This window comes from Acipenser ruthenus, chromosome 34 (genome assembly GCF_902713425.1).
Source record: "Acipenser ruthenus chromosome 34, fAciRut3.2 maternal haplotype, whole genome shotgun sequence".
NCBI lineage: Eukaryota > Metazoa > Chordata > Actinopteri > Acipenseriformes > Acipenseridae > Acipenser > Acipenser ruthenus.
Genome location: NC_081222.1, coordinates 7,639,549 through 7,666,029, shown reverse-complemented (window position 1 = coordinate 7,666,029; position 26,481 = coordinate 7,639,549). Strand labels below are relative to the sequence as shown.

Sequence of the window (26,481 nt, the reverse complement as noted above, 5' to 3'; positions counted from 1 at the left end):
CATGAAGATGATACTGCAGATATGTGGAAAAAGGTTCTGTGGTCAGACGAGACAAAAATTGAACTTTTCGGTCTAAATTCCAAGCGTTACGTCTGGCGCAAGCCCAACACCATCCCAACTGTCAAGCATGGTGGTGGCAGCATAATGTTATGGGGATGCTTCTCTTCAGCAGGGACTGTGAAGCTTGTCAGGATTGAGGGGAGAATGGATGGTGCAAAGTACAGGCAAATCCTTGAGGAAAGCATGTTTGAATTAGCCAAGACTCTGAAACTGGGGAGGAAATTCACATTTCAGCAGGTCAATGACCCGAAGCACAAAGCCAAAGCCACAATGGAGTGGATGAATAAGAAGAGAATTCATGTTCTTGAGTGGCCCCGTCAAAGTCTTGACTTGAATCCAATCGAAAATTTATGGAGACTTGAAGATTGCAGTCCATCGACGATCCCCAACAAACTTATCAGAACTGGAGCAATTTTCCCGTGAAGAATGGGCAAAAATGTCACCATCCTACTGTGCAAAGCTAGTAGAGACCTATCCAAAAAGACTCTTTGCTGCAAAAGGTGCTTCTACCAAGTACTGACTTAAGGGGCGGAATACTTATGCAACCAGTAAATTTCATTTTGTACATTTTCTTTGCAAGTTTTTTTGACATTTAACCTCCTCCTCATAGAGGTGTTCAGTTTAACCACTACAGCTTTGAATAAAAAGTTTGTTTGAAAAACTGTGCATACATTATTTGTAATTCAACAAAATGTGACATTATTGCTAGGGGGTGAATACTTCTGTCTACCACTGTAGTTTTCCATATAAAAAAATATTTCAGTTACCTGCAAGACACATCCTCCCCTAAGGTTACACTAGTATCCCTAGGTTCTTCTAATATAGTCTTGGTGTCTCTTCACATACCACGAGAGTAACACTAGAGATTTCACACCTTATTCTAAGCATGCTTTCATTTCTGATGTGGATCATTTGGGCTTTATCTAGGGTGCCAGTCGTTACAAATGTATTTGTATACGTTATATATAAGGTTTTTTTTTTGTTTTGTTTTTTTACTTTTTTGGCTTCAGGCCTGGAATTACCATCAGCATTCTTCCCGGCATGGCACACCACGATAAAACGTTCCCCCGAGCTAACTTTTACAGATGCTGCTCAGGTTGCTAAGCCACTCTTCTACTGCAGTGAACAAGTCTTGATTTCTGCAGTCTTTTGAAATCAAGTCGGTGTTATTTAAGTAGTACTTTCTTGGCTGGAATTTAATTTACAGCATTTCATATGAAAAAAAACACAAAGGAATCAGATAACCTAACAAGAAGGTGGAATACTTGGCCAAATGCATATTTCCCACATCGAGAGAGCGTTTAAATGAATATAAAAACTCAAGTGCTGTTTCTCAATATGCCTCTCATTCCAAATCTAGAGTCTAATCCATCCTCAGTGAAACAATTCTTGTTTTACGCAGTTATAAATTCATAGAAGAGTTTACAATGTCGAATAGTAACATCTAAAAACACAAGAAAATGAAAAATAAAAAGATTCAGCTCTATGAATACAGCTGTCATTTGATTCACCTAAATGAAGCAAATGATGTGCTTGCCAGTTGAACAGGCTTCTCTTGTTCCCAAAATGCTTAACATCTTATAACTAGCACAGTATTGTTCTCTGCTCGCTTTGAATTTTCAAAAAGGACATTTAGATTATTCAAATACAACACTCTCTGCTCGCTTTGGATTTTCAAAAAGGACATGTAGATTATTCAAATACAACACTTCAGAAATTCAGAAAGCATAAACAATACTTCGTTCATCTGGAACTTACCTTTATTTCAATTAGATTTGAATTAAAAAGCTTTTTTTTGTTTTGTTTATTTATTTATTTATTACAAATAAAATAAAGAAATCCAGGGAAACAAGTCACACAACAGTTAACAACTTTAATGAATAATTTCACGAGTATAAATGGAAAGGTATTTGAGTCTCTGTTGAGAACGTTCGCAGTCTCTGTCACGGTACCCCTGCTTGCAGTCTTCTTAACAATGCATTGTGGGGCAAGAGATTCAGAACATGTTAAAACAAAAAGCAGCTCATTTACAAAATATAATGCGACAGGACGAGTATGGGGTTGAACGCACTGAAACAAACAAAACAAACATTCCCCAAAGAGAGCATTTCAAAATGCTGTGCTTTAAATCCCTCTCCATTAACACGTTTCTAAACACTTAGGAGTATTAAGCAACATTACTGCTACTCCTCTAGCATCTGTGTTGTATACTCTCATTTTCATTATACATATACGACATTTCATTTTTAAAAAACATAAAGGTATCCCTCATGGTACCTCATCACTTCTTAGGCTGCAGGACATCTCTACACCCAAGATCAGACCGTACTCCCACTGTAGATCAGTTACAGTACAGGGAGGGGTGAAGGCATTTAAAACAGCATACATGGCGTGCAGTACTTGAAAGAAGAAAAAATCAAGCAAAGGACGAGAGGATCTTCAGCGCAATGATAAATGGGGACCAATGATAATGCTGCTATAACAAAAAGGTAGGAAATGTTTTTAAAACATTTAAGGACAATATGGAAGCTTCAGGAGAACTTGGCTTCCTCGCGTTACTGTTTCGTTGTGCTTGGTTTGTTTCTATTTAAGTGTAAAGTCACTTAAGGTTTCAGTACCACTTCTACTGCCCTCTGTGTCACTGTTGGTTTCAGTTCTGTGATAGTAGAACTCTGTTTCGCAGCCCTCCCCACATGCAGGTACTCACTCGAGCCCCCCAACGCGACTGTGCCTCTTCACACCACAGGGGCCAATTGTGTAGCGAGTCCCGCAAACTTCTGAATTCATGAACTGACTAATCTAGAAGTTCCTACCAAATTACAACAGGGGTTAAAGGCTATTGTGTGAACGCAGTCAAAAAGGGGGGTTCTCTTACAGTGTTGCCCTGCAGCTATCGAAGGGAAGGTCGTGGATTTGTGAGAATGAAACTGAACTTGTATGAAGATGGAAGACATTGGAAAATCAAACATGTTCTGATTAACAGTCCCTGGCATCCTAACGTTTCTCTGGCATAGGTACTGTTTGTTTATAGCAGCGACAATAAAAAAAAAAAAAAAAACTAGCAAGAGTCAGCCCTCTGTACATGCTGTAGAAAAATGATTAAGTCTGGATGTGACTTTCTCTAACCTTTAATGGGTTTGCATCCTCTACCATTTGAGCTGTGACCCCCTTCTCTTCCACACGCGGCAGGTCTGTGCAGCGAATGCCCAGGTCGTTTAGGGGGATGGGCGTTGGCTGTTTTTATATTTCACAGAGATCACTTGAGTTCTCAAAAAGAAGCATTACTGACACAAACACTAATTCCATAGTTTAAAAGAACATTTTTATATATCAATAAAAATCAGCCCGTATTTTAAAATCACGGTTCCGGAAGCCGACTGCGCACGTCAAGGGTGAAGCATTTCTCTGTCGTACAAAAACGGGTGCAAGCTTTTTACATACCCCTGACAAAGCCTGGAATGACACCATCTGGGATATTTTGTAATTGTCTAAACAGCAGCAGATGTTAACACCACTAACACATTTAAAATGGATGTATTGTTGTATTTTTATTGTATTCAGAGTCGCTGATGTTTAGATTATTATCGTTTTGTCTTCGTATTTGAAAAGCATTACTGAGCACGCTTGTCCGCTGCGTAATCCCAGATTAGCGGGCGAGTCTGTAAACAGAGTCAGTGTAAACAGGAGGAGATTCTGCTGGTGTATGACGGCTTGCAGGGTTTCAAAACAACAACTGCAAAAAAAAAAATGGTTCTGCGCCGATGGCATCCCGCTGGTATAAAGAGTTTAAGGTGTCCAGGCTTCCCTCTGCAGCAGTGTCCCTGTTCATTCCCCTGGACTGTCAGCAGAGGGCGCTCTCCACCTGGAAGTGACTCCTCTGCAACACCTTGATGTGAAACTCATAGATCTTGAGGGCAGGGCCCAGTCTGATTGACAAGCCCTTCAGCACGTCACTGCGCTGCATCAGGAGGAGGGACTTGCCGTCGATTTCCTGTTGGGTTCAGAACAGAGGGGTTGAGTTCACAAATGTTTCTTTATAGTGGTTGTAGCTCACAAAATGTCATAAATCTCACCTGTTGTGCCTTTCATTCCCTGAAGTGGAGATATAGCACACATGCATTTTCATTTTAAAACATGACATCTGGTACAACACTAAGTGAGAGAAAGTTCTTAGTTTGCTTGCCTTCCCTTCCAGGAAGTCTGTTACTGCTTTACTGGTTTTGTCATTTCACCCCAGCGGTGTCAAAGCTTGTTAGTGACTGAAAGCATGCTGGTCATAAGGGGAAGCAGCTTGTTAGTTACTGACAGGAAAGAAAGCCCTGAAGGAATGCGGACCATGTCACTCTCCTAGTTTCTTTTAGTACTTGCTTCTACTTAATCTTATGATTGGGTGTTTAAAGTTCTGGGTGTACAATCCAGTCTGCTACCTGATCCCTAGATTTCAACTCAGAAAACCCCATACCACAGAACTTCGGCATGGTACTGTAGAACTGAAAGGAAAAGGTGTGCTTCTGTCCTCCACTGGAGAGCAGGGCCACTGCATACAGTGGAACTGCGATTACCCACAGTAATGATGATCATACCAATATGAATTGTAATGTGTGTGTGCTGCCCTCTTGTGGCCAGCAGCAGCAATCCAAACACCCACAACAACCTGTCGGTGACGTTCATCCCCTGGTGCTATTAGTACCAAAGTGAATCACGTGACCTACGTCTGCACTGCAGACACTGACCTGGTTCTTGAAGGCTCCGGCCTGCTCCCCGAATCCGGCTGCAGTGAAGTAGCTCACCACGTCCGCCACGCTCCAGTCCACGGGGTCCACAGCACACTTCTCTACCTTCACACAGCTGCATGCAGAGGACACAAACAATACACCACATATGAGAAATAAACCAATCTTCACTCAGGACCTGTCAGAACTTCAGTACATCTTACCCTGTTTACAGAGGTCATCCCAGGCACAGAACCGAAGGTACGATTTTAAAGTTAAAAACAAACAACACTTTTGGCTAGTTTCATAGACCCTAATTAGCATTGATCTTGGACTACCACACCTATAGTAATATGACGTAATCCAAGATTAGGACTAAGTGGGGTTTGTGAAACCAGACAGTTCTGTTTAATTGTAGTTCCCGAGTACAATCTGTTTTGTTTTTCTTATAAGTTCATGCGATGTGTGTTCCATGTCTCTTCTTGTCATTTTGCACAGTTTTAGCGCGAGAGGACATCTCTTATGCAAACGACGAAGTAGCCTCTAAAAACCCCAGGAACATTCAAGCCTTTATGTTCTCATGATGTATTAACTCTGCTGGTGCCCAGTGTAATTATCTGGACAGGAGCTGCCCAGCCTGATTTACTAAAAGAGACACACTGATGACAATGAAGCGCATAATGAAACAGAAAATCACAGGAACTGGAATAAACTGTAAATAGGATTAGTTTCCTAAATCCAAAAAGGCCGAGAATCAAATGTTCTGTGCTCAGGAATCATGTTATGTGTTTAAAAACGCATCAATTTACATTTTGACTGGACATGCTTCAACAAAACCATAGACTGTCTCTGCTGTAGAGAAAGGCAATTTACAGGAAATATGGAGGGAGCATGTGGAGCATGGAAGGGTGTAGATCTAGACCCATCAGAAATGACATTAGACAGCAGTACTGAGACCTGCCACTGTTTAAATCATTAAAATAGAACCCTGAACCACCTTAAAAGTAATAGGATTAGAAAACACAGGGCATGAGAATACCAAAGATCTAGCAATATAAAAAATACAGCAGAACTAATCCTGTCCGATCCTGTAAGATACAATGCCCTCTATTAACCGATGGACTTCTGGCATGTGTCATTTACACAGGCTGCTGCTACCAACTGAACGGTACTGACGGAAACTGATCAATTCAGCTTTAAAAACAATTAAATACTTCATTCAAACCATAAAAATAGAACCCTGTGTTAACTGGTGGAATTTTCTTACACTTACCTACTTTGAACTGTAGACTCTGAACCTAAATTGTTCACAACCAAAACGTATTTTTGCTATAACAATTTTAAGGAGCGTTGACAGTTCTTATTGAATGTTTTCTTTCGACCAATAGTGTATGCGCTTCACAGAGCCCAGTTGGCACTGATCTCAGACAACATGAGGGAGTCCAAGATTCGAGCTAATCTGGGTCTGTGAAACCAGCCATTTGGGATGAAAGGTGACAAATAGATTGGGGAAGGATAATTTCACACATTTGACCCAGTTACATTTGCAAGGTAATTTTGCTGCTAATGCTGTACATTGAACTTGTTTTGCCTTGGTTAACCACTGTTTTCACCATTCTGCTCTGTGATGCAGCAGAATGGTTCTGCATGACACTCCCAGTGCCTCGCTCTGCTAGTGAAAGCATCCACTCACACGTCTCCGTTGAGGACTCGCTGCTCGGTCCCCACCGTCTCCCCCGGCGACGCGGAGGGGGTGAGCAAACACGGAGCCACGCCCGCCTCCACTGCACAGCCACCTGAGGGAACACAGCAACACAGGCAGCTTGAAGAGCAGAATATTCATCAACGCTCACTGCAGAGAGCTCAATGCTGTACTCCCGGTCAACTGGAAAACACGGCAGTCATCGGAAACACAGATGCGTCTACCTTCCGTGAGTAAGTTCTTTTAAAAGAAAATGAATGGCAAACATTTCAAATGTTTTGTTTTTTTTTTCTGGAGAAATGCATTAAAGAAATGCTCTCAGGAAGCCTTTGTATAAAGAACTGAAACATTCTGAATCGTTTTTCCTACAAGGACTCAAACTCCCAGAAGCAACTGTGTCGGATTCGTTCCTTTAACGAGAAGCGCCGCATGGGAAAGATGAATGAGATTAAATAAACGTAAAAATAAAATACACGTTTAACATGTGTGCCTTCTTTCATATAGGAATATGCGTGATCGACGAAGTGATGCCAAGATGTTTTAGAAAAGAGTTACTGGAATTATTTTGTTAGCTATGTGTACTTTAAGAAGTGGACTAAAAAGGGAAGTTTTGCTTGAATAGTTAGTAACCCTGATAAAACAGGTAAGAAATTCAACTCGTATGACAATTTAGAGGCTATAAAGCACGTCTTTAAATCATTCTATAGTTTAAGGCTGTTTCCAAAACAGTGACTTCTTTGGACAGATTCCTTCCTTTATTCTCGTTAATGAGTCCCTCCGGAGCTTGATACCAATACTCCAGCTAATCAAGATCACAGTGATTAAAGTGCTGTGCATTTCCTGTGAGCTGAACAGGCAGCATCCTTATTGTGCCAAGTGTAAGAGTGTGCGACGTGTATGTCAGGAACACACATCACCACCACCACTCCAGTATCACGTCAGGGTCATCATGCTAACATCCACATACTACAGATTTGATATAGATACTCACAGCTCTCCATCGGTACTGACAGGACCGAGGCAGCCAGCGTGTCACATTCTCTATGGAGCATCTTCTCATCCTAAAGGAGGGACAGCACAGTAAAATTACATTAAAATACAAAACAGAATCAAGCAATTATACTGCGACCCAAAACACTGCTGTGAAACCTACATGAATACGTGGCTCAGGTTTCAAAAGGCACAGTAAAATAATGTGTCCTAACATTTTAAAGAATATTCCTTTGCATTTCGAAAAAACAAACAAACAAACAAACAAACAAACATGAAAACCCAATGTCCCTCTGTGATCATTCTGCTCGTGCTGATATTATGAGCTGGGTGTCGTAGGGTCAGCATGACAGTGAAAGGTAGAGCTGCAACAACTGGTGGAAAAGTGGACAAGTTGACTGGAGGAGAAGCCGATGTGCAGAATCAGCAGTTGACTAGTTGGCTTTGTTTTTGTATACATTATGTATTTATAAAGCTGTGCCACAGAACTGTGTTGCAGTGCAGTGATCTCCTGCACCACCATCTCTATTCCACAGTGGTCCTGCTACACTTTAACACAGCCCAGTGTGTACTACGTTGCTTCTAACATTTGCAAACTTTAAAACTGCATCAAGTTTTATAAAAAACAAATCGAAACACATGCATGTTCAAACCGTGTTGCAACAATATTGTATTTGTACTGAAATACAATGTAATGCAATGTCCTATCTTTAATGCACAGTACCCTGCCAGCATTGTTATAGTCCAGTGGTTCCCAACTTGTGGTCCGTGAGTAAACTCCAGGTGGTCCGCAAACAACTACTGAAATTCAGGTACGCAGTTCATGCAAAAACCCATTTCTACACAATCACACGTTGTGCTACTAATATTATTGAGCAACACAACATATACCTTTAACCACGTGATATATAATTAAGATATGTATGTAGTCTGCATTTTCCCCTTTATCTGTTTTCTTTTATTACAGGTGTGTTTATAAAATTAACATTACGGCTCCCTTTGACGCAATACCAAGCGTCGCCTTCAAAGCCGCCATTCACTGAAACAGCTTTCTAATGCAAAACAAATACTAACTAAATAACTTACACATTATGAAGGCACATTTGTCTGTCAAGATTACTTTTTTTTAGCCAGCATTATTTAAATGTGTTTACATGTAGCATTCATGTAAATGCACATATTTCTAATCTGTGCTCATGCTATCTACTGCGATGTGTCCACTGTTCAGGGAAGGGAAAAAAAAAAACATAATCTGCTTCTCCCAGCCTTTCGTTCTGCATAAAAATAGCGCACTTCATTGGATATTCCGAACCCGGTTGGAATGAATAAATTACTTTTCATTTTCAACGATATGAAACATGTGCTACAGTGTTGCCAGGGATATAGGAATAGACCTGTATCTCCATATGTTTTTGGAGAGGTTAGCTGCATATAGTAACAGAAGTTAATGTGAAACAAAAAGAGGCTACATTTGTAGCTTGACTTGTGAACTGTACCGTAGTGTGAATGATCGATTTGAGCTCCATGTTATTATATGGGTTTATTCAGCCAGGTTAACATCTCACAAGACTACATGCCAAATTCTATTAACACTACTTCTGGAAATAATGTGTTCTTGACGCAACATGCTACAATGCTGTGTGCCACCAATCCTGTTCGATTTACACATCGCAGCCCACAAGAAGTGGGAAGAAACATCCTGTACACTCTCCAATCGATGGTTGCAGGGACCAGCACTGATATTTACATTTACTGGATCCGAGGACAACCCAAAGCCCCAGTACATTATCTGTCAAACAAAACTCTTAAACCTGCAACATTGAGACGCTATATCTAAAAAGCATTCGGAATGTGAAAAAAAAGTTTAAAAAAAAAACACAACAATTTTGCCATCAGCAACTTTCAATGTGCAAAATGCCAACATTCCTGCTGACCTGATAGCAAAGACTTAAGCCCAGGAATCTCATTAAGTTATGTATGTTATATACATACTTTACTTTCTACATGTATAGTGCCTTGCATAAGTATTCACCCCCCTTGGACTTTTCCACATTTTGTAGTGTTACAAACTGGAATTAAAATGGATTTAATTAGGATTTTTTGTCACTGATCTACACAAAATAGTGTCGAAGTGGGGAAAATAATCTACATAGTTTTCAAAATTATTTACAAATAAAAAACTGAAAAGTCTTGATTGCATAAGTATTCACCCCCTTTGCTGTGACACCCCTAAATAAGCTCTGGTGCAACCACTTGCCTTCAGAAGTCACATAATTAGTTGTGTGCAATTAAAGTGTCACATGATCTCAGATTAAATATACCTGTTTCTGTAATGCCCCAGAGTTTGTTAGAGAGCATATCTAACTAAACAGCATCATGAAGACCAAGGAGCTATCAAAACAAGTCCGGGATAAAGTTCTGGAGAAGCAAACAATCAGGGTTTGGTTATAAAAAAATATCCTAAACTTTGAACATCCCCCGGAGCACCGTTAAATCCATTATTAAAAAATGGAAAGAATATGGCACAACCGCAACTCTGCCTAGAGAAGGCCGTCCACCAAAACTCAGTGACCAGGTAAGGAGGGCATTAGTCAGAGAAGCAACCAAAAGGCCAATGGTAACTCTGAAGGTGCTGGAGAGATCCACAGTTGAGATGGGAGAAATCGCCCATGGGACAACTATAACCCGGACGCTCCACAAAGCTGGGCTTTATGGAAGAGTGGCGAGAAGAAAGCCATTGCTGAAAAAAACCCATATCAAATCCCATTTGGATTTTGCCAAAAGGCATGTGAGAGACACAGCAAACATGTGGAAAAAGGTTCTCTGGTCTGATGAGACCAAAATTGAACTTTTTGGCCTTAGCGCAAAACGCTGTGTGTGGCGCAAAGCCAACACTGCTGATCATCCTGAGAACACCATCCCCACGGTGAAGCATGGTGGTGGCAGCATCGTTTTATGGGGATGCTTTTCATCAGCAGGGACTGGGAAACTGGTCAGGATTGAGGGCAAGATGGATGGAGCCAAATACAAGGAAATTCTAGAGGAAAACCTGTTTCAGTCTGCAAGAGACCTGGGACAGGGGCAGAGGTTCACCTTCCAGCAGGACAATGACCCTAAACACACAGCCAAAGCTACACTGGAGTGGTTTAAAAACAAGAACCTGAATGTCTTAGAATGGCCCAGTCAAAGCCCAGACCTCAATCCGATTGAGAATCTGTGGCAAGACTTGAAAATTACTGTTCACCAACGGTCCCCATCCAACTTGAAAGAGCTTGAGCAATTTTGCCAAGAAGAATGGGCAAAAATTGCAGGATCCAGATGTGCAAAGCTGGTAGAGACTTACCTAAAAAGACTCACAGCTGTAATTGCTGCCAAAGGTGCTTCTACCAAGTATTGACTCAGGGGGGTGAATACTTATGCAACCAACAAATGTCTTTTTTTTTGTTGAATTAACTTTTGTGTCACAATAAAAAAAATATTTTGCACCTTCAAAGTGTTAAGTATGTTGTGTAAATCAAATGGTAAAAATCCCAATTAAATCCATTAATTCCAGATTGTAACACTACAAAATGTGGAAAAGTCCAAAGGGGGGTGAATACTTATGCAAGGCACTGTATACACAAACATTCATTTAGAAATGCTGTTGTGAAAAAATGTGTGCATGTCGTCCGTTGGAAAAATCCAAACACCAAGGTGGTCCCTACATTGAAAAAGGTTGGGAACCACTGTTATAATCTATTGTATAAGTCAATGTAACACGAAAGACTGGAGACAACCAGAGTGCATGTCTTTGATCACCTAGGAAACGGGATCATCTGCTTGTAGACACGAACAATGAGCTCAGCAATGTGCTTAAATTCAGCGTTTTCTTTTTTTTTTTTTTTCTTTTTCTTCCTTAAAATCAGTTAATTCAAGAACTGGCCAGTATGACAGGACATCAACTGTAAACAATATGGTATTAGCACATTCACAGGAAACGCAGCAAATTTAAAAAACGAATCATAATCTTTTACACTGGCATGCTCTACCCGGGTCGCAACGAGATTTCACGCTGCTTTTTGAAGATGCAAGTCCGTAATACGCAATGCTCCGGAACACCAACGTTCACATGACCACCCTTTCATCTGTTCAGAATCGTCGGAGCAAATGTTTCTTCATCCCTGCTGCAATCTGGCTCATGGTGTGTCTCAATCAACAGAAATATAGCTAAACAGAATAAACAGAAATGTTCCTTGGGGGAGTGAAACCTCCACGCAGGCGAGGCTGTTGGTTACTTCATCTGCTTACGAATGCCCATCATGCATTTTTGTCTCGCTCGACCCAGGTACGTGGTTTCACTCAACGTGGGATTGTGACCCGGGTAGCCAGGATCCGGGTAGCAGTGCCAGTGTGAAAGGGGCTTTAGACAACACTCTTTTTAGATAACACTCTTTGATGCATTCCCCACACCACTCCATCATCCTCAATAATATGCAAATGAATGCCCGTTACACTATGGTAAACTACAGTACACACTGCAGGGCAACACTCTGTCTCTGAATTTACCAAGAAACCAACGTCACGTGAAATACGAGGGTGACACGCAAATGTGTTTGTCAGCTTTTCTGCTAGAGAACGTTTATTATACGAAAGTAGAGACAGTTAAACTTGTTTAGGCCTCTGATTTACGATTTAAAACGCCTTCTTTTAAAAGGTGTGCATAAATTGTGAAAAAAAAATTACGTATGTAAAAAAAGCTAATATCCCCAGTGTTTCATTAATTTTATATTCATTTGAAATAAATATAGGATTTTAGTGGGTTGAATTAAAACAAAATCAACCCAAAAGCTACTTTTTAAAATTTCAACTGCAGAGCACAAAGCTGTAGCTTCTGAAATTGGAAACACATTAGTCAGGTATCTCTCAACTACTGGCACCAACTAGTCAACTAGTAAAATCTATGAGTTGCTGCAGCTCAAGTGAAGGATGATCTGAGCTCATCCACAGCTATACAGTTGTGTGCAAACGTTTTAGAACACCCCAATGCTTCTGTAGTTTTGAGTTCATATGAAATCAAACAACTGTAACCAAAAATAGGCAAATTAGTGATTATCTAATTGATGACTTTAATAGGCCACACATGCAATTCATTTAAAATACTAAACAGAAAAGGAACACATAGCCACAAATGGTAAAATACAGATTTTTCAGACGTTGTTTAAACCTTAGCGGTCCATTTATTCAGCGCTTGTCAGGCGCGTCCAATTTATTTTCACACGTGCAGTTTATTTTAGACGCGCTGTTTAAAAGTATTTTTTTCACAGTAAAACAGGTTTAAAAGGCACTGCATATCAACAGGACACTCAGTGCTGCATCTCCAGCCTCGTCCCACCCCTCGTTCGCTATATTTTTCAAATAACTCTTAATAGTGCATACCGATAAATCATCTCTTGATCACTCGTTTTATCACCAAACTCCTCAATAATGCGATCCAAGTCATTATTTTATTACTACAACATCTAAAAAAAGCTCTGCAAATGTCTGTGATATTCAGCAATACATGGCAATGCCTAGAAGTTGGAATAATGGCAGGATGCACCATTTCTCCACTGGCTTTTACCATGGCAATAGAAGTAATCATTAGGGCATCAAAATGGGTAGTGGGAGGAGAGCGCTTGGCTTCTGGAATGCGACTACCACCAATTCGAGCATACATGGATGACATGACAACCATGACTACAGCAGTAGCCTGCACTGATCGGTTATTAGGCAAATTAACCAATAACATTGAATGGGCATGAATGCAATTCAAGCCCACTAAATCAAGGAGCATCTCTATAATTAAAGGTAAAGTAGTAGATAAAACGTTCTTCATTAATGGTGAGGCAATACCAACAGTGTCTGAGTAGCCAGTGAAGAGTCTTCGGAGATGGTACGACGGGGATCTAAAGGACACAGTTCGTGTGGGAGAAGTTAGACAAGCAGTGGAAGGGTTGAAGAGCATAGACAGCCGCGCTTTACCAGGCAAACTAAAACTCTGGTGCTTTCAGTTTGGTCTACTGCCGAGGTTGCTGTGGCCACTGACTGTGTACGAGGTTTCTTTGAAGTATAGAAGCTGGAAGCTTTAATCAGTTCATACATCAGGAAATGGTTAGGAGTTCCACGCTGCCTCAGCAAAGTGGGACTTTATGGTAAAGGAATACTGCAGCTACCAGTCTCCGCTCTAACCGAGGAGTTTAAGTGCACCAAGGTCAGACTGGAAATGACATTAGTAGAGTCACGCGACAAATGCATAAGGGAGGCAGCACCTGTGTTGAAAACTGGAAGAAAGTGGGCGGCAAAGAAAGCTGTGGAGAATGCAAAGGCTGCCCTTCGAATTGGTGATATCATGGGGCAAGTTCAGCATGGAAGAGGGGGTCTTGGTCTCAGTTCAACTCCTCCTACATGGCACAAGGCAGCCCCAGCTCAACGGAGGAAGCTGGTAGTCAACAAGGTGCAAAAGCAGTAGGAGAGGATGAGGTGTATAAAGGCCATTTCCCAGGCCAAGCAGGTAGAATGGATGAGAAGGGAGAGTGTGGAACAACGCAAGATTGGCTGGCAAGACCTATGGTCAATGGAACCGAGCAGGATCAGTTTCCTCATCAGGTCAACATATGATGTTCTCCCATCACCACAGAACCTAAACCTCTGGGTAGGAGAGGATCCCTCATGTCCTTTGTGTTCATCACCTGCAACATTAAGGCACATTTTGACAGGATGTAAGGTGGCTCTTAGCCAAGGACGGTTTACTTGGCGCCATGACCAGGTGCTGCGATGTTTGGCCTTAGCATTGGAAGACAAGCGTAACATGACCAATAAGTTGCCACCTGTTCCATCAAAACATTACACACAAAAGACAACATTCCTCCGCCCAGGAGAGCAACCACCAAGAAAAGGTGTTAAAACCAATCCTTGTCCAGGACAACTGGAAGCTGCTAGACTGGAAAATGCTGGCAACGGCTTATTTTTCCACCTGAGATTGCCACCACTAACCTTAGACCAGACATTGTCTTGTGGTCTGGATCAGCACGCCTTGTTCACCTTGTAGAGTTAACAGTGCCATGGGAGGATGCTGTAGATGAGGCGTATGAGAGGAAGAAACTGCGGTATGCTCAACTAGCCACTGAAGCGGAACAGCGAGGATGGAGAGTCCCGGTTTTCCCAGGGGAGGTGGGTTGTCGAGGATTTGTGGCACACTCTACAACCCGGTTTCTCAGAGATGTCGGATTCAGTGGCCAAGAGTTGCGTTGCACAGTGAAGAACTTATCTGAAGCAGCAGAGAGGAGCAGCAACTGGCTGTGGTTGAGACGGAAAGATTCTGGCTGGGGATCTCAAGCACAATAGAAAGAAAGAAACGCTGATGTACGGGTAAGTAAGCTGGGCTGAGTTGAGTGGGGGCCGGAGGGGGATGATGCTGGGACGCCAGAATCACCGTCGAGCCCTCTTGAGGTGTCGTGGGCTAGTCGACGAAACACCGAGGATGGAAGGTGCCCACTTGAAGACCCCAGAGATGAACCCTACTTAGCTCAATCCAGACGGTTGTCATGCTGATGCGCTGGGGAGACCGCACTGTGGTTGATCCCCGGAGCCAGCATCGCAGCCGTTGTGTGTGCTGATGCGCTAGGGAGACAAAATAAGCTGATCCCTGGAGCCAGCATTACACTTCAGCCATCAACACCAGACAGAAGGACATCTACATCATATGGAAGGAAGCGCAAATGGATGGAGACACATATGGATCACATTAGTTTACTGTAAAGCTACGTCTTAGTTGGTGCTTATCTTGGCGAGAGCCGAGTTCAAATCAGCATGAAGTTTTAACATCTACTCTCATGTAATGGAAATCATTTTTGCACGCTGGATGCGGTAGCAGCTATCTTGTTTGTTTATGTCCGTGTTATCTATGTGATGCCGGGTCTATCAGTATTCATGAGATACGCCCTTTTTTTTTTCGACTTCTCTCGGCTCCTATCCGTCTCACTCGGCCATTGAATGGTTTTCTCTGCTTTTTCAGAAGAAAAAACTACTGGAGACCTGTTTTTTGCGTCTTTTTGATGATGTCGGACAGGGTCCGAAATTGGACCGGAAAGGGAAAATTGCGACCACAAAGGGTTAAAATGCTTAATTAAAGCACAAAGTGGTCTAACATTTTCACACACGAGTGCCTATTGTTTCTATTTGGCAGGTCGGTATATAAAGGATATAAATGTCTCGCGGTCCTAGTTTGCACCCTGCTGTAGGGAAGCACACTCCGTCTCACCTCCACTGCAGTGCCCGCAGGGACACTGTTGCTCTCAGTCTGCAGCTCCTCTTCTCTGCTCTGGACGGCTCGGTGGAGAGGGAGGCAGACTGCCTCTCTCTCGGTCTCCACCGGGCTGGGATCTGCTTCCTCTGAAGATACAATCAAGCAGTAATCAGAAAACAAAAACACGGCACCTCCGACCACACATGTAACCAGCACAATGTTTCTGACTAAGACGTCAGTATCAAACGACAGCAAAACCTCTCGGATCTGAACTAACTGGGAGCAGGGGCTGTTCTGATTATCAAACTGTGCTTTTAACTGACAGACTGTTTTATATGACTTTCCCAACCAAGAAGCCTCCCAAATAGATGCAGTTCAGCACTTTACCTTTGAAAAGAAAACATACAGTACTGAACTGTTCTGTAAATAGCAGAGACTGAGGCTTAGAAAAGCAAACAAGAGGGCTTACCAAGGGGTTGTTCAGATAAATCAGAAATCAGAGTTTACTTTCCAATGATTACATTTCTGTGTGTTGGGACAAAGCCCTCATCACAACGATAGGCTTGTCAGTGCAAGAGATATACGATTTTCACAGAATGGATGATTAGTAAATAAAATACTTGCACAGAAGGCACACTAACTTTCTAATCTTGCATGCTTTTCAGTAGCCTGGGTTCAAGTTCCTTTAGCCACAGCAGGGATTATTAGTCTTCAACACAAAACAAGCTCCATAAATAAAGGGTTCACATTTTGCCGAGGGCTGCACTGTCAAATACATTTTTCAAGCCAATGCCACTGTAATGAGAGAATCGCACACATTGTACACAACCAGCAGGGTTATTTACCTGTGTTGTCCAGCAGCTCTAGGGGCATTTCTTCAGTTTTAGAGGCTTCGGTGGGGCACTCCTCAGGGGGGCTTGTTTCACTGCTGCATGGTTTCACAATGTTGCTTAAAGGGAGGCACTCCGCACTCTGTTCAGAAGGAATATTGTTACTGCCAGGAGCTTTCTTCTCTTCCTCTGGCTCCTCATTGCACTGACCAGTTTCACAGCTGGACTCCTTTGTCTGAGGGGAAGAGGGGTTGACTACCTGTACTGGTGCTGCCTCTTGGCAGGCGGAACTTTGTTCAGCAGCAGGAGATTCCAAGGGAAGACTTTTAATGTCGTCCTCCTCAGGGGGAACCTGGTTTGTGTTACACTCCTCTGTGCCGGTGACATCACTTTTCGGCTCTTCCAATTGGTCCTCTGAAGGCGGTTTGATTGGGTTTTGGTCTCCAGACACACTTGTTGGTTCCTCTTCGCAGGAGTCGGTTTCCATTGGTTCAGTTTCCATTGGTTCTTCTCCTCCTTCCATGACTTTCTCTTCCTGAAAAAAGAAAATGAATTAAACACTGCAGGACAGCAGTCCAATGATAAGTCTTGCCTTTGTTTGTTCTATGGGTGATAAACCCCTGTGTGGAGAGTGTTGTGTGCTGTGCTGTGTAAGACAGGGATAGGCAACTCCAGACCGTGAGCTCCATTACAGACTAACAGGTATTGTACAATTGAAAACAAAAGCACAGATACAATACCAGTAGCTTCACCTCCAGACCTACACCAGCCTCACTACATTTCTCACAATATGATCATTGATTTAGACAGCAGGTATCCACTTCTGTCCTTGCTTGTAGGACAACTGACGATTGTAAACAAAAACAACAAGAATTAATTGCACAGTTCACGTCACATTATCCCTACCGAATTAACAAAGTCACAACACTGCAGTAAAAGATTTTCCTTACTTAAAGCAAGTTTTTTTTTTTTTACTTTCAATTCTCTCTTTTCCTTTTTCCTATTTAGTTTCCTTTTCTTCAGGACCCCTGCCGCCCCCCCCTCCACCCCTGCCGCCCCCCCCCCCCCCCCCCACCCATCCCTGCCGCCCCCCCCACCCATCCCTGCCACTATCACAGTCTGATCACAATGATGGGTGCTGTTCACACACAGCTCCCACAGGCTACACATACCTAACTCGAATCAAAATACTCCTACAATGTTATTATTAAATATGTTGACGGCAGCAGTAGCCCAACATTTGTGCATTTGACACAGTTGTATAAGTCTTACTGTATAATTAAATGATTTAACACTTTATAATCTGGATTTATTTTTTTCATGTGAATTATTAAAGGCATGGTTAGCACAAAGACCTGGAGTGATGAATGTTAGCCATTTACTACCAGAACAGACATCCGTGCTGTCATTCTGCACATTCTGACAGCTTGCTTATTGAAATCCTTTCCCTGATTCTGAAAAGGGGAACACCTATTCAGGAATACCATGTGATGTAGTATGCAGGTGGACTGACTGGGTTAGACAAGCAAAATGCCCCCACCTCTCCTCTCCTCTCCTCGCATTTACACCCCCTCCCTATCCTCTCCTCTCCATGTATTTATACCCCCAATCTCTCCTCTCCCTCCATTGACACCCTCTCTCTCTCTCTCTCTCTCTTCCCCCTACACTGACACACCCTTCCTCTCCTCTCCCTCCCTGCATGAACAACCCCACCTTCTCCCCCTCCCTCTCCTCTCCCTGCATTAACACCCTCTCCTCTCCCTCTTTATTTGTTTGTTTATTTAGCAGACGCCTTTATCCAAGGCGACTTACAGAGACTAGGGTGTGTGAACTACACATGAGCTGCAGAGTCACTTAAAATTACGTCTCACCCAAAAGACGGAGCACAAAGAGGTTAAGTCAGGGTCACACAATGAGAAAGTGGCTGAGGTGTGATTTGAACCGGGAACCTTCTGCCTCTCCTCTCCCCCTCCCTGCATTAACACCCCCTCCCTCTCCTCTCCTCTCCCTCTCCCTGCATTGACACCCCCTCTCCTCTCCCTGCATTGACACCCCCTCCCTCTCCTCTCCCTGCATTGACACCCTCTCCCTCTCCATCTCATCTCCCTGCATTCACACCCCCTCCCTCTCTCCCTGCATTGACACCCCCTCTCCTCTCCCTGCATTGACACCCCCTCCCTCTCCTCTCCCTGCATTGACACCCTCTCTCTCTCTCTCCTCTCTCCATTGACACCCTTTCCCTCTCCTCTCTCCATTGACACCCTCTCTCTCTCCTCTCTCCATTGACACCCCCATCCTCTCCTCTCTCCACTGACACACCCCACCCTCTCTTCCTCTCCTCTCTCCATTGACACCCTCTCCCTCTCCTCTCTCCATTGACACCCCCATCCTCTCTTCTCTCTCTGTCTCTCTCCATTGACACCTTCTCCCTATCTCCCTGCATTGACACCCCTCCATCTCCTCTCCCTCTTCCTGCATTGACACCCCTCCATCTCCTCTCCCTCTTCCTGCATTGACACCCCCTCCCTCTCCCTGCATTGACACCCTCTCCCTATCCTCTCTCCATTGACACCCTCTCCCTATCCTCTCTCCATTGACACCCTCTCTCTCTCTCCATTGACACCCTTTCCCTCTCCTCTCTCCATTGACACCCCCATCCTCTCCTCTCTCCACTGACACACCCCACCCTCTCTTCTCTCTCTGTCTCTCTCCATTGACACCTTCTCCCTATCTCCCTGCATTGACACCCCTCCATCTCCTCTCCCTCTTCCTGCATTGACACCCCCTCCCGCTCCTCTCCCTGCATTGACACCCCTCCATCTCCTCTCCCTCTTCCTGCATTGACACCCCTCCATCTCCTCTCCCTCTTCCTGCATTGACACCCCCTCCCTCTCCTCTGCCTGTATTGACACCCTCTCCCTATCCTCTCTCCATTGACACCCTCTCCCTATCCTCTCTCCATTGACACCCTCTCCCTATCCTCTCTCCATTGACACCCTCTTTCTCTCCTCTCTCCATTGACACCCTCTCCCTATCCTCTCTCCATTGACACCCCCATCCTCTCCTCTCTCCACTGACACCCCCATCCTCTCTTCTCTCCACGGACACCCCCCACCCTCTCTTCTCTCCACTGACACCCCCCACCCTCTCTTCTCTCCACTGACACCCCCCACCCTCTCTTCTCTCTGTCTCTCTCCATTGACACCTTCTCCCTATCTCCCTGCATTGACACCCTCTCCCTATCCTCTCCCTGCATTGACACCCCTCCATCTCCTCTCCCTGCATTGACACCCTCTCCCTATCCTCTCCCTGCATTGACACCCCTCCCTCTCCTCTCCCTGCATTGACACCCCTCCATCTCCTCTCCTCTCCCTGCATTGACACCCCTCCATCTCCTCTCCCTGCATTGACACCCCTCCATCTCCTCTCCCTGCATTGACACCCCCTCCCCTCTCCCTGCATTGACACCACTCCATCTCCTCTCCCTCTTCCTCTTCCTGCATTGACACCCCTTCCCTCTCCTCTCCCTGCATTGACACCCCTCCATCTCCTCTCCCTGCATTGACACCCCCTCCCTCTCCTCTCCCTACATTGACACCCCCTCCCTCTCCTCTCCCTGCATTGACACCCTCTTCTCTCCTCTCCCTGCATTGACACCCCCTCCCTCTCCTCTCCCTCTCCCTGCATTGACACCCCCTCCCTCTCCTCTCCCTGCATTGACACCCCCTCTCCTCTCCCTGCATTGACACCCCCTCTCCTCTCCCTGCATTGACACCCCCTCTCCTCTCCCTGCATTGACACCCCCTCCCTCTCCTCTCCCTGCATTGACACCCTCTCCCTATCCTCTCTCCATTGACACCCTCTCTCTCTCTCTCCTCTCTCCATTGACACCCTTTCCCTCTCCTCTCTCCATTGACACCCCCATCCTCTCCTCTCTCCACTGACACACCCCACCCTCTCTTCCTCTCCTCTCTCCATTGACACCCTCTCCCTCTCCTCTCTCCATTGACACCCCCATCCTCTCCTCTCTCCACTGACACCCACCACCCTCTCTTCTCTCTCTGTCTCTCTCCATTGACACCTTCTCCCTATCTCCCTGCATTGACACCTCTACCTATCCACAGGACGGTCAACATGCCTCTAAACTGCTAATGTGGAGGAAACAAAAAAAACTCTAAACCTTTTAGAGGGATGCTTAACTGGGCATGTGCGCTCCTTTAAAAACGCTGCTTTCTGACGTTTTTAATATCTAGCTAATGAAAAGCCCCAACTGTGCCCACAATTCAGTGAATGTAAAACTCAGATCTCTGGCACGGTCACCAGACAGCTAATAAAATAATCGCATCACTCTTACCTGCCATGCACATGACCCAATAGCTGCTTTAATGATTCAATAGGGCATTTAAACCGTTACACATACAGTACTAGATATCTCTTATACGTGTTTGCTGTAACATGCGTTTCTTTCCCATTAACATAACAAACGCAGCTGTTCAGATTTATGGATTTCATTCGGTAGAAAATGTTAAGCAATCTAAAAGGCCCATTCACAGCTGGCCGGCACTGCCACTGCAATACACCTAGAGCCATTCTCACCTAGAAATGCTGCCGGCCGGTCTGCCCTAGACACACCCAGTGCAATTCCCTCAGCGTCTAAAAATAAACGGAACAGGCGTCTGAAACAGTCTCAGCTGCCTGCGCACACCAGTACAGCGTGTCTGAATGCAGCTTTCCGGTCTGCAAATACTAGACAGACAGTCTCAAGGCAATGTGCAATAGAACAATAATGACACTGTACTTCAATACGCGTGCTTAACACAATTAATACAAGTGCGGCTTTCTCTTTAGGTTTATTTTTTTATTTTTATTTTAAATTAAGCACCACAGTATCTGCTACCCTTTGTGGACATCGCACGTGGACTTCCATAAAAGTGTGTTTTTATACCAGCGTCATTTAAATGACTTAAATATACGTCATGAAGAAATATATATTACACACACACGTAATACGATACCAGTAGATCTCCTCTTAGAACCATGATGTAAATGAACGGACTGTCATGGTCACGTAGGGTATTTAAAGTGCATCACTTTGAAGTCATATAAATCATTTTTAAGGTTAATTAAAACTGATTTATAAAAATTCAGAACACTTATAAAACCAGGATAAAAACACATGCATATGTTGTTTCGGGGGAAAATGTATTCTTAAAGAGTATTATGTTTCTGTGGTCTTCGCTGGTGTATTACAACAGCTGCTTTTGTGATCTGTTAATTATTTGTTTTCTTGTATATCGACGTGTTGTGCTAATTAAATGCAAATTAAAAATAAAAACAAAAATAAAAATAATTAAATAAATAAAATAAAACCCGACGTGTTTCGAATTATGTACCTTTATTTTTCTGCCGCCTCTGCCTTGCGGAGGCTTCACCAGTCTAGCGGCTGGCTTCCTCACCTCTCCCCGCAACGGGAGCGTGATATTCCCGAACCTCGTCCTCCGCAGCCGCCCCTTCGCCACCTCTCTCTCCAAGACCACTTTCACTTTGCTGCGGGTCAGCTTCTCTTGGGAGAGGCGCTCCTGTGAGCTCAGGAACCCCAGGATCTCCTTCAGACCGAGCGGTGTGTGACTCGTCTTACTAGCGGAGGGTCCACTCTTTTCTGCAAGACTTCGAACAGACGCCACAAGCCGGTCCCCTAAATCAGGTTTAGCCTCTGCTGCGCCGCTGCGGCAGGCTTTGTAAGTGACCCTGCTGCTACACTTCTTGAGCGGCGCTTGCTTGTTGTGCCGGTGGCTGCAAGTTTTATGATCCGTGCAGCTGCACGCACTTCTGCACACGCCCGGCTCTGGCCCGCGGGAACCCCGTGTTTTAATATTATTCCCACAGTTCACAGGAGTACTCGTGTCGTTACTCAAAGCGCTAGTCTGTTGCAGCTTCTTGTCTTTCGGGCCATTCGCGTTGCTGCTGCTAGTACAACCAGTACCATTATTGTGAGGTTCACTTTTGCAGCCCGCTGCGCCACAGCACATACAAGAACTGTTTCCGCTACCCGGGTCCACGTCTCCCGCATCCTTCACGCTGTTTTCTCCCGTGTTGTTTGAATGGGGGTCATTGCACTGCACCTCCCCAGGACATGCTGTGTCCTTGCAGCTGTATGTCTTTATTTCTGCGGGAATGCAAGCACTGTTAAGAGCTGGGTTTGCATTTTTGGCTAGTTCTGCGCCCGTTGTCCGACCAGTTGAAGAAGCGGCTGCACTGTCACCGCCTGCCTCCGGTTCCACCAGCTTTTTTCTGCTTTTCCTTTGCACCTTGGCGGCGTTGCGGTACGAGATTGAGCCCTTGTAGCTGACTTTCAGGACGGTTTGATCCTGGATAAGCTTCTCCAGTTCTGTCCGGGTTTGGTCCGGGTCTGACCCGTGTCGCCTCCTGACCATCCTGCAAATCCTCTCAAGGTCTGGCCGGGCTTTCCTTGAGCGCAGCGAGTCTATGGTCTCCAGAATCCACTCCCGGTATTTAGGTTCGGTCATGGTGGCGCGTTTGGTTCGGTTAAGGTGTGCGGTGTGCTGCTTTCTTCTCCGACGTGACGAAGGTGCTCCGATCCGGTCCGAGCCCGGCTGGGAATGAAGCGGAAGCCTTGCTGTACGCCTGCGTTGCCCACAGCGTGCGTTTAAGGAGGATCGACAGAGATAGCGCACAGAAGAATAGTAGAGGCAGCGTCATTTAAGGTGGAACCGAGACGTTTCAGCTTTCTCGAATGCCGTGTTTATTTTTTTTAAAGGGAACTGGTAAAAGATTATATATGGCCTCATTGTTATTTTCCTTTTTACTATAAAACATTTGTAAACATCTTACAAATATTATGAAGTACACATTTGCAATGTTCATACAGTATTGGTTTGTTTACAGGATTAACATCTCTTAAAACCAAAAACAAATAACCTCATACTGTATACTCGACATCATTTTAAGTCAGAATGATTACTTACATAAGACACCTGTCGACAGTTATAAAAATTGATACAGAAAAAAATACCAGTTACATTAAAAAAAACAAATTATATATATATATATATATATATATATATATATATATATATATATATATATATATATATATTATATATATATATATATTATATATATATTATATATATATATATATATATATATATATATATATATATATATATATATATATATATATATATATACACACACACACGACCTGAAGTGATTGTGGTGTTTAATGCGCACCCTCCCTGTCATACATTTTTCTCCATACTGTGTAATTTTCCATTATTGGTGCCTACCAATGGCATTCGCTGTCATCGAACCAACGAAGCATGCAAACGTCTCGTGATGTAAATGCATTGTACGCGCGTGAGGATAGAAACGTAAGCACAGATGTTTATTGGCACAGAACCACTGCTGAAACAATTGAATTCAATACAGTATAACAAAAACACTGCACCCCATCTTGCCTGGGATACTAACGCATTCTCATACAGTCTCATACCATATCTGCACTGCACTGCGAGACACGTTCAAATTAAAATTACATCATGGAGTGCTTCCCACTCCCAGAGTTCCTTACTTGGCTTCTAATTTGCACAAAAATACAGGCTATGGAGGTCCAAAGCACAATGACTGGACTGCCTTCCATCTCACTTCTAATCAGGGCCCACTACAGCCCTCTCTCTCTCACTCAGCTCTGACCACTTGGACACAATGCATACCTCACCCCAGTCCTTAACTTTAACCACTAGGCCATGGTGTCTCCCAGCCCCTTAGTAATGGCCACTAGCCCACCCTGCTTATATCCCAGTCCCTCAGCTCTATCCACCAGGACAGAGGTTTTCAACCGGGGGTACTTCTAAGAGTCAGTGGGTATGCAGGACGAAATGCAAAAATAAAAAAGATCCTTAATTTTTTCTTATATCACTAAACCACTGTGCATGCATTTCATTTTTGTTGAGCAGCTCAAAGGTTATAGTTGGACTATACTGTAGTTTCAAAATGATCATCCACCTGTACGCATTGCATGATTTCGATTGAGCGGAATTCCACGCTGATATTAGGGTGGGTGAAGCAGGCGTTTGGCGATTCTGCTTATGGAGAGCTCTGCATTGCTCATGAACTTCAACTTTCAACTCTCGTATAATTGCATGCTAAATCAGTGAAGCACGGCCTATTTGCATTGAAGTATAAATGCTCAGGTAAACAATCACAATGCAATACAATGCTTTTATTTTATTTATGAGACGCAACTACATTTTATTAACAGCAATAGCAGCTGGTTGAAAGTGTTTTCGGTGTTTGCAGAGTAGTGTAAATCCAGATTATCCTGTGTATGGTTTAGAGTCAAAAATGGATACATTTCTTATTTGCAAAAACAAAAAGGGAAGAAAACACAAGTGTCTACAGAAAGTGCAAAGCCACAGAATGCTATACAGAGTCCCTGTTGTGACAAATTATATATTACAATATACGAGGAAAGATGTAATCTGTCACTCAGATTATTCTGTCTTTTATGTCTACTGTGTTACCATTCAGTAAAAAGAGAAACTTGTAAAGGGGTACTTGAGCTGAAACCTCCAGAGAAGGGAACATGCTGTTTCTATCCCAGTCTCTCAGCTCTATCCACTGGGATACGCTGCTTGTATCCCAGTCCCTCAGCTTTATCAACTGGGACACACTGCTTCTATCCCAGTGTCTCAGCTCTATCCACTGGGACACGCTGCTTCTATCCCAGTCCCTCAGCTCTATCCACTGGGACACACTGCTTGTATCCCAGTCCCTCAGCTCGAACACAAGGATATGCACTGCCTCCCAGTGCTCAGTTATAAATGCAGTCTGGCAGGGCCACCGCTGTATTCAGTAAGCCACCCTTCTTGCCGGCAGCTTCCTCCTGAATTCAAGCACTGCATTACTGGGCCATGTTACTATACTGGGTTAAACCAAGGGGCAGACTTCAAACTAGATTCCCTTGTACTGTAGCCCACATGTGCTTCCTAAGACTTCCCTCTGGATTCCTGATTTCCTGTGATGTCATCCGCCAGACATGTGATTGGGACGAGAGTGGAAGCACCAACCCCCTCGGGACATTGCACAACAAAGAAAAGACACTGCGTTCAGGGCTCACCTGATAGAACGGCCAATGAGATGCCTTTCTTTTTGCATTACTGATTGGCTCGGACAGGCACAAGAGGGTTTCTCATTGGATAACGCACAAATATTTTAATGTCATATATTTGTAACTTCAGAAGGGTCACCATGTTATGACAAATTCTGGGGTACCTCTTGAAGTTAAAATACATAGCCCTGGTCTGCAAAAAAAATCATTGAAATACTGATTTGTGGGACACATTAAACCGACAATTTAAGCAGCTTTTCCCATAATCCTTTTCAGAGAAGGTGCATCAAGAAGGTGTTTTTTTGGCCCACGGCGGGTTTGAAAAATGAAATTTTAAATGAAATGTCATTCGACACACGCCCTACACAAGAAAACATTCGCTCATTCTCTGCAGCTCTCTTCTGTACTTGGCTATAGGACTAAGATAAGTCTAATAAACATAATATATTCAATTCTACCAGAAAAGAAATGTAATAAACGTAATATATTCAATTCTACCAGAAAAGAAATGTATTAAACGTAATATATTCGATTCTACCAGGTCTTTTTCAAAGATAATCTCTGGAGATGATGCTTACAGCAGACCAAGGTCCAGCTTCCCTGACAGTAATTACAATTTAACTGAACCTTGCACCCAGGATTAGATTACAGGTAACACATGTTTGTGTAACTGAACAATTGAGCTAACAAAATGTACTTATATAGTCCCTGTTTTCAGTCATTCCCTTTGTTTTTGTCACATATTTTACAATTAAACTAAAAAGGACACAATAAGCATACAACGTTAAAGC

General features: G+C 43.6%; 1 protein-coding gene across 2 annotated transcripts; it reads right to left on the bottom strand.

The window, feature by feature from the left end:
* Positions 1-1,802: 1,802 nt before the first annotated feature.
* Positions 1,803-23,270, bottom strand: LOC117965666 (uncharacterized). Of its 2 annotated transcripts, XM_059006807.1 has the most exons (8): positions 21,951-23,270; positions 16,817-17,092; positions 16,573-16,699; positions 15,743-15,873; positions 7,466-7,535; positions 6,466-6,568; positions 4,794-4,908; positions 1,803-4,051 (listed from the first exon to the last, which is right to left on the bottom strand). In XM_059006807.1, exons 1-8 carry the CDS (start codon positions 23,082-23,084, stop codon positions 3,902-3,904), a joined length of 2,106 nt encoding a protein of 701 aa, XP_058862790.1. In that variant the 5' UTR covers positions 23,085-23,270; the 3' UTR covers positions 1,803-3,901. The 2 variants fall into 2 exon arrangements, with proteins under 2 accessions (XP_058862790.1, XP_034766531.2); XM_034910640.2 differs by having other exon boundaries at positions 16,573-17,092.
* Between the last annotated feature and the right edge of the window lie 3,211 nt (positions 23,271-26,481).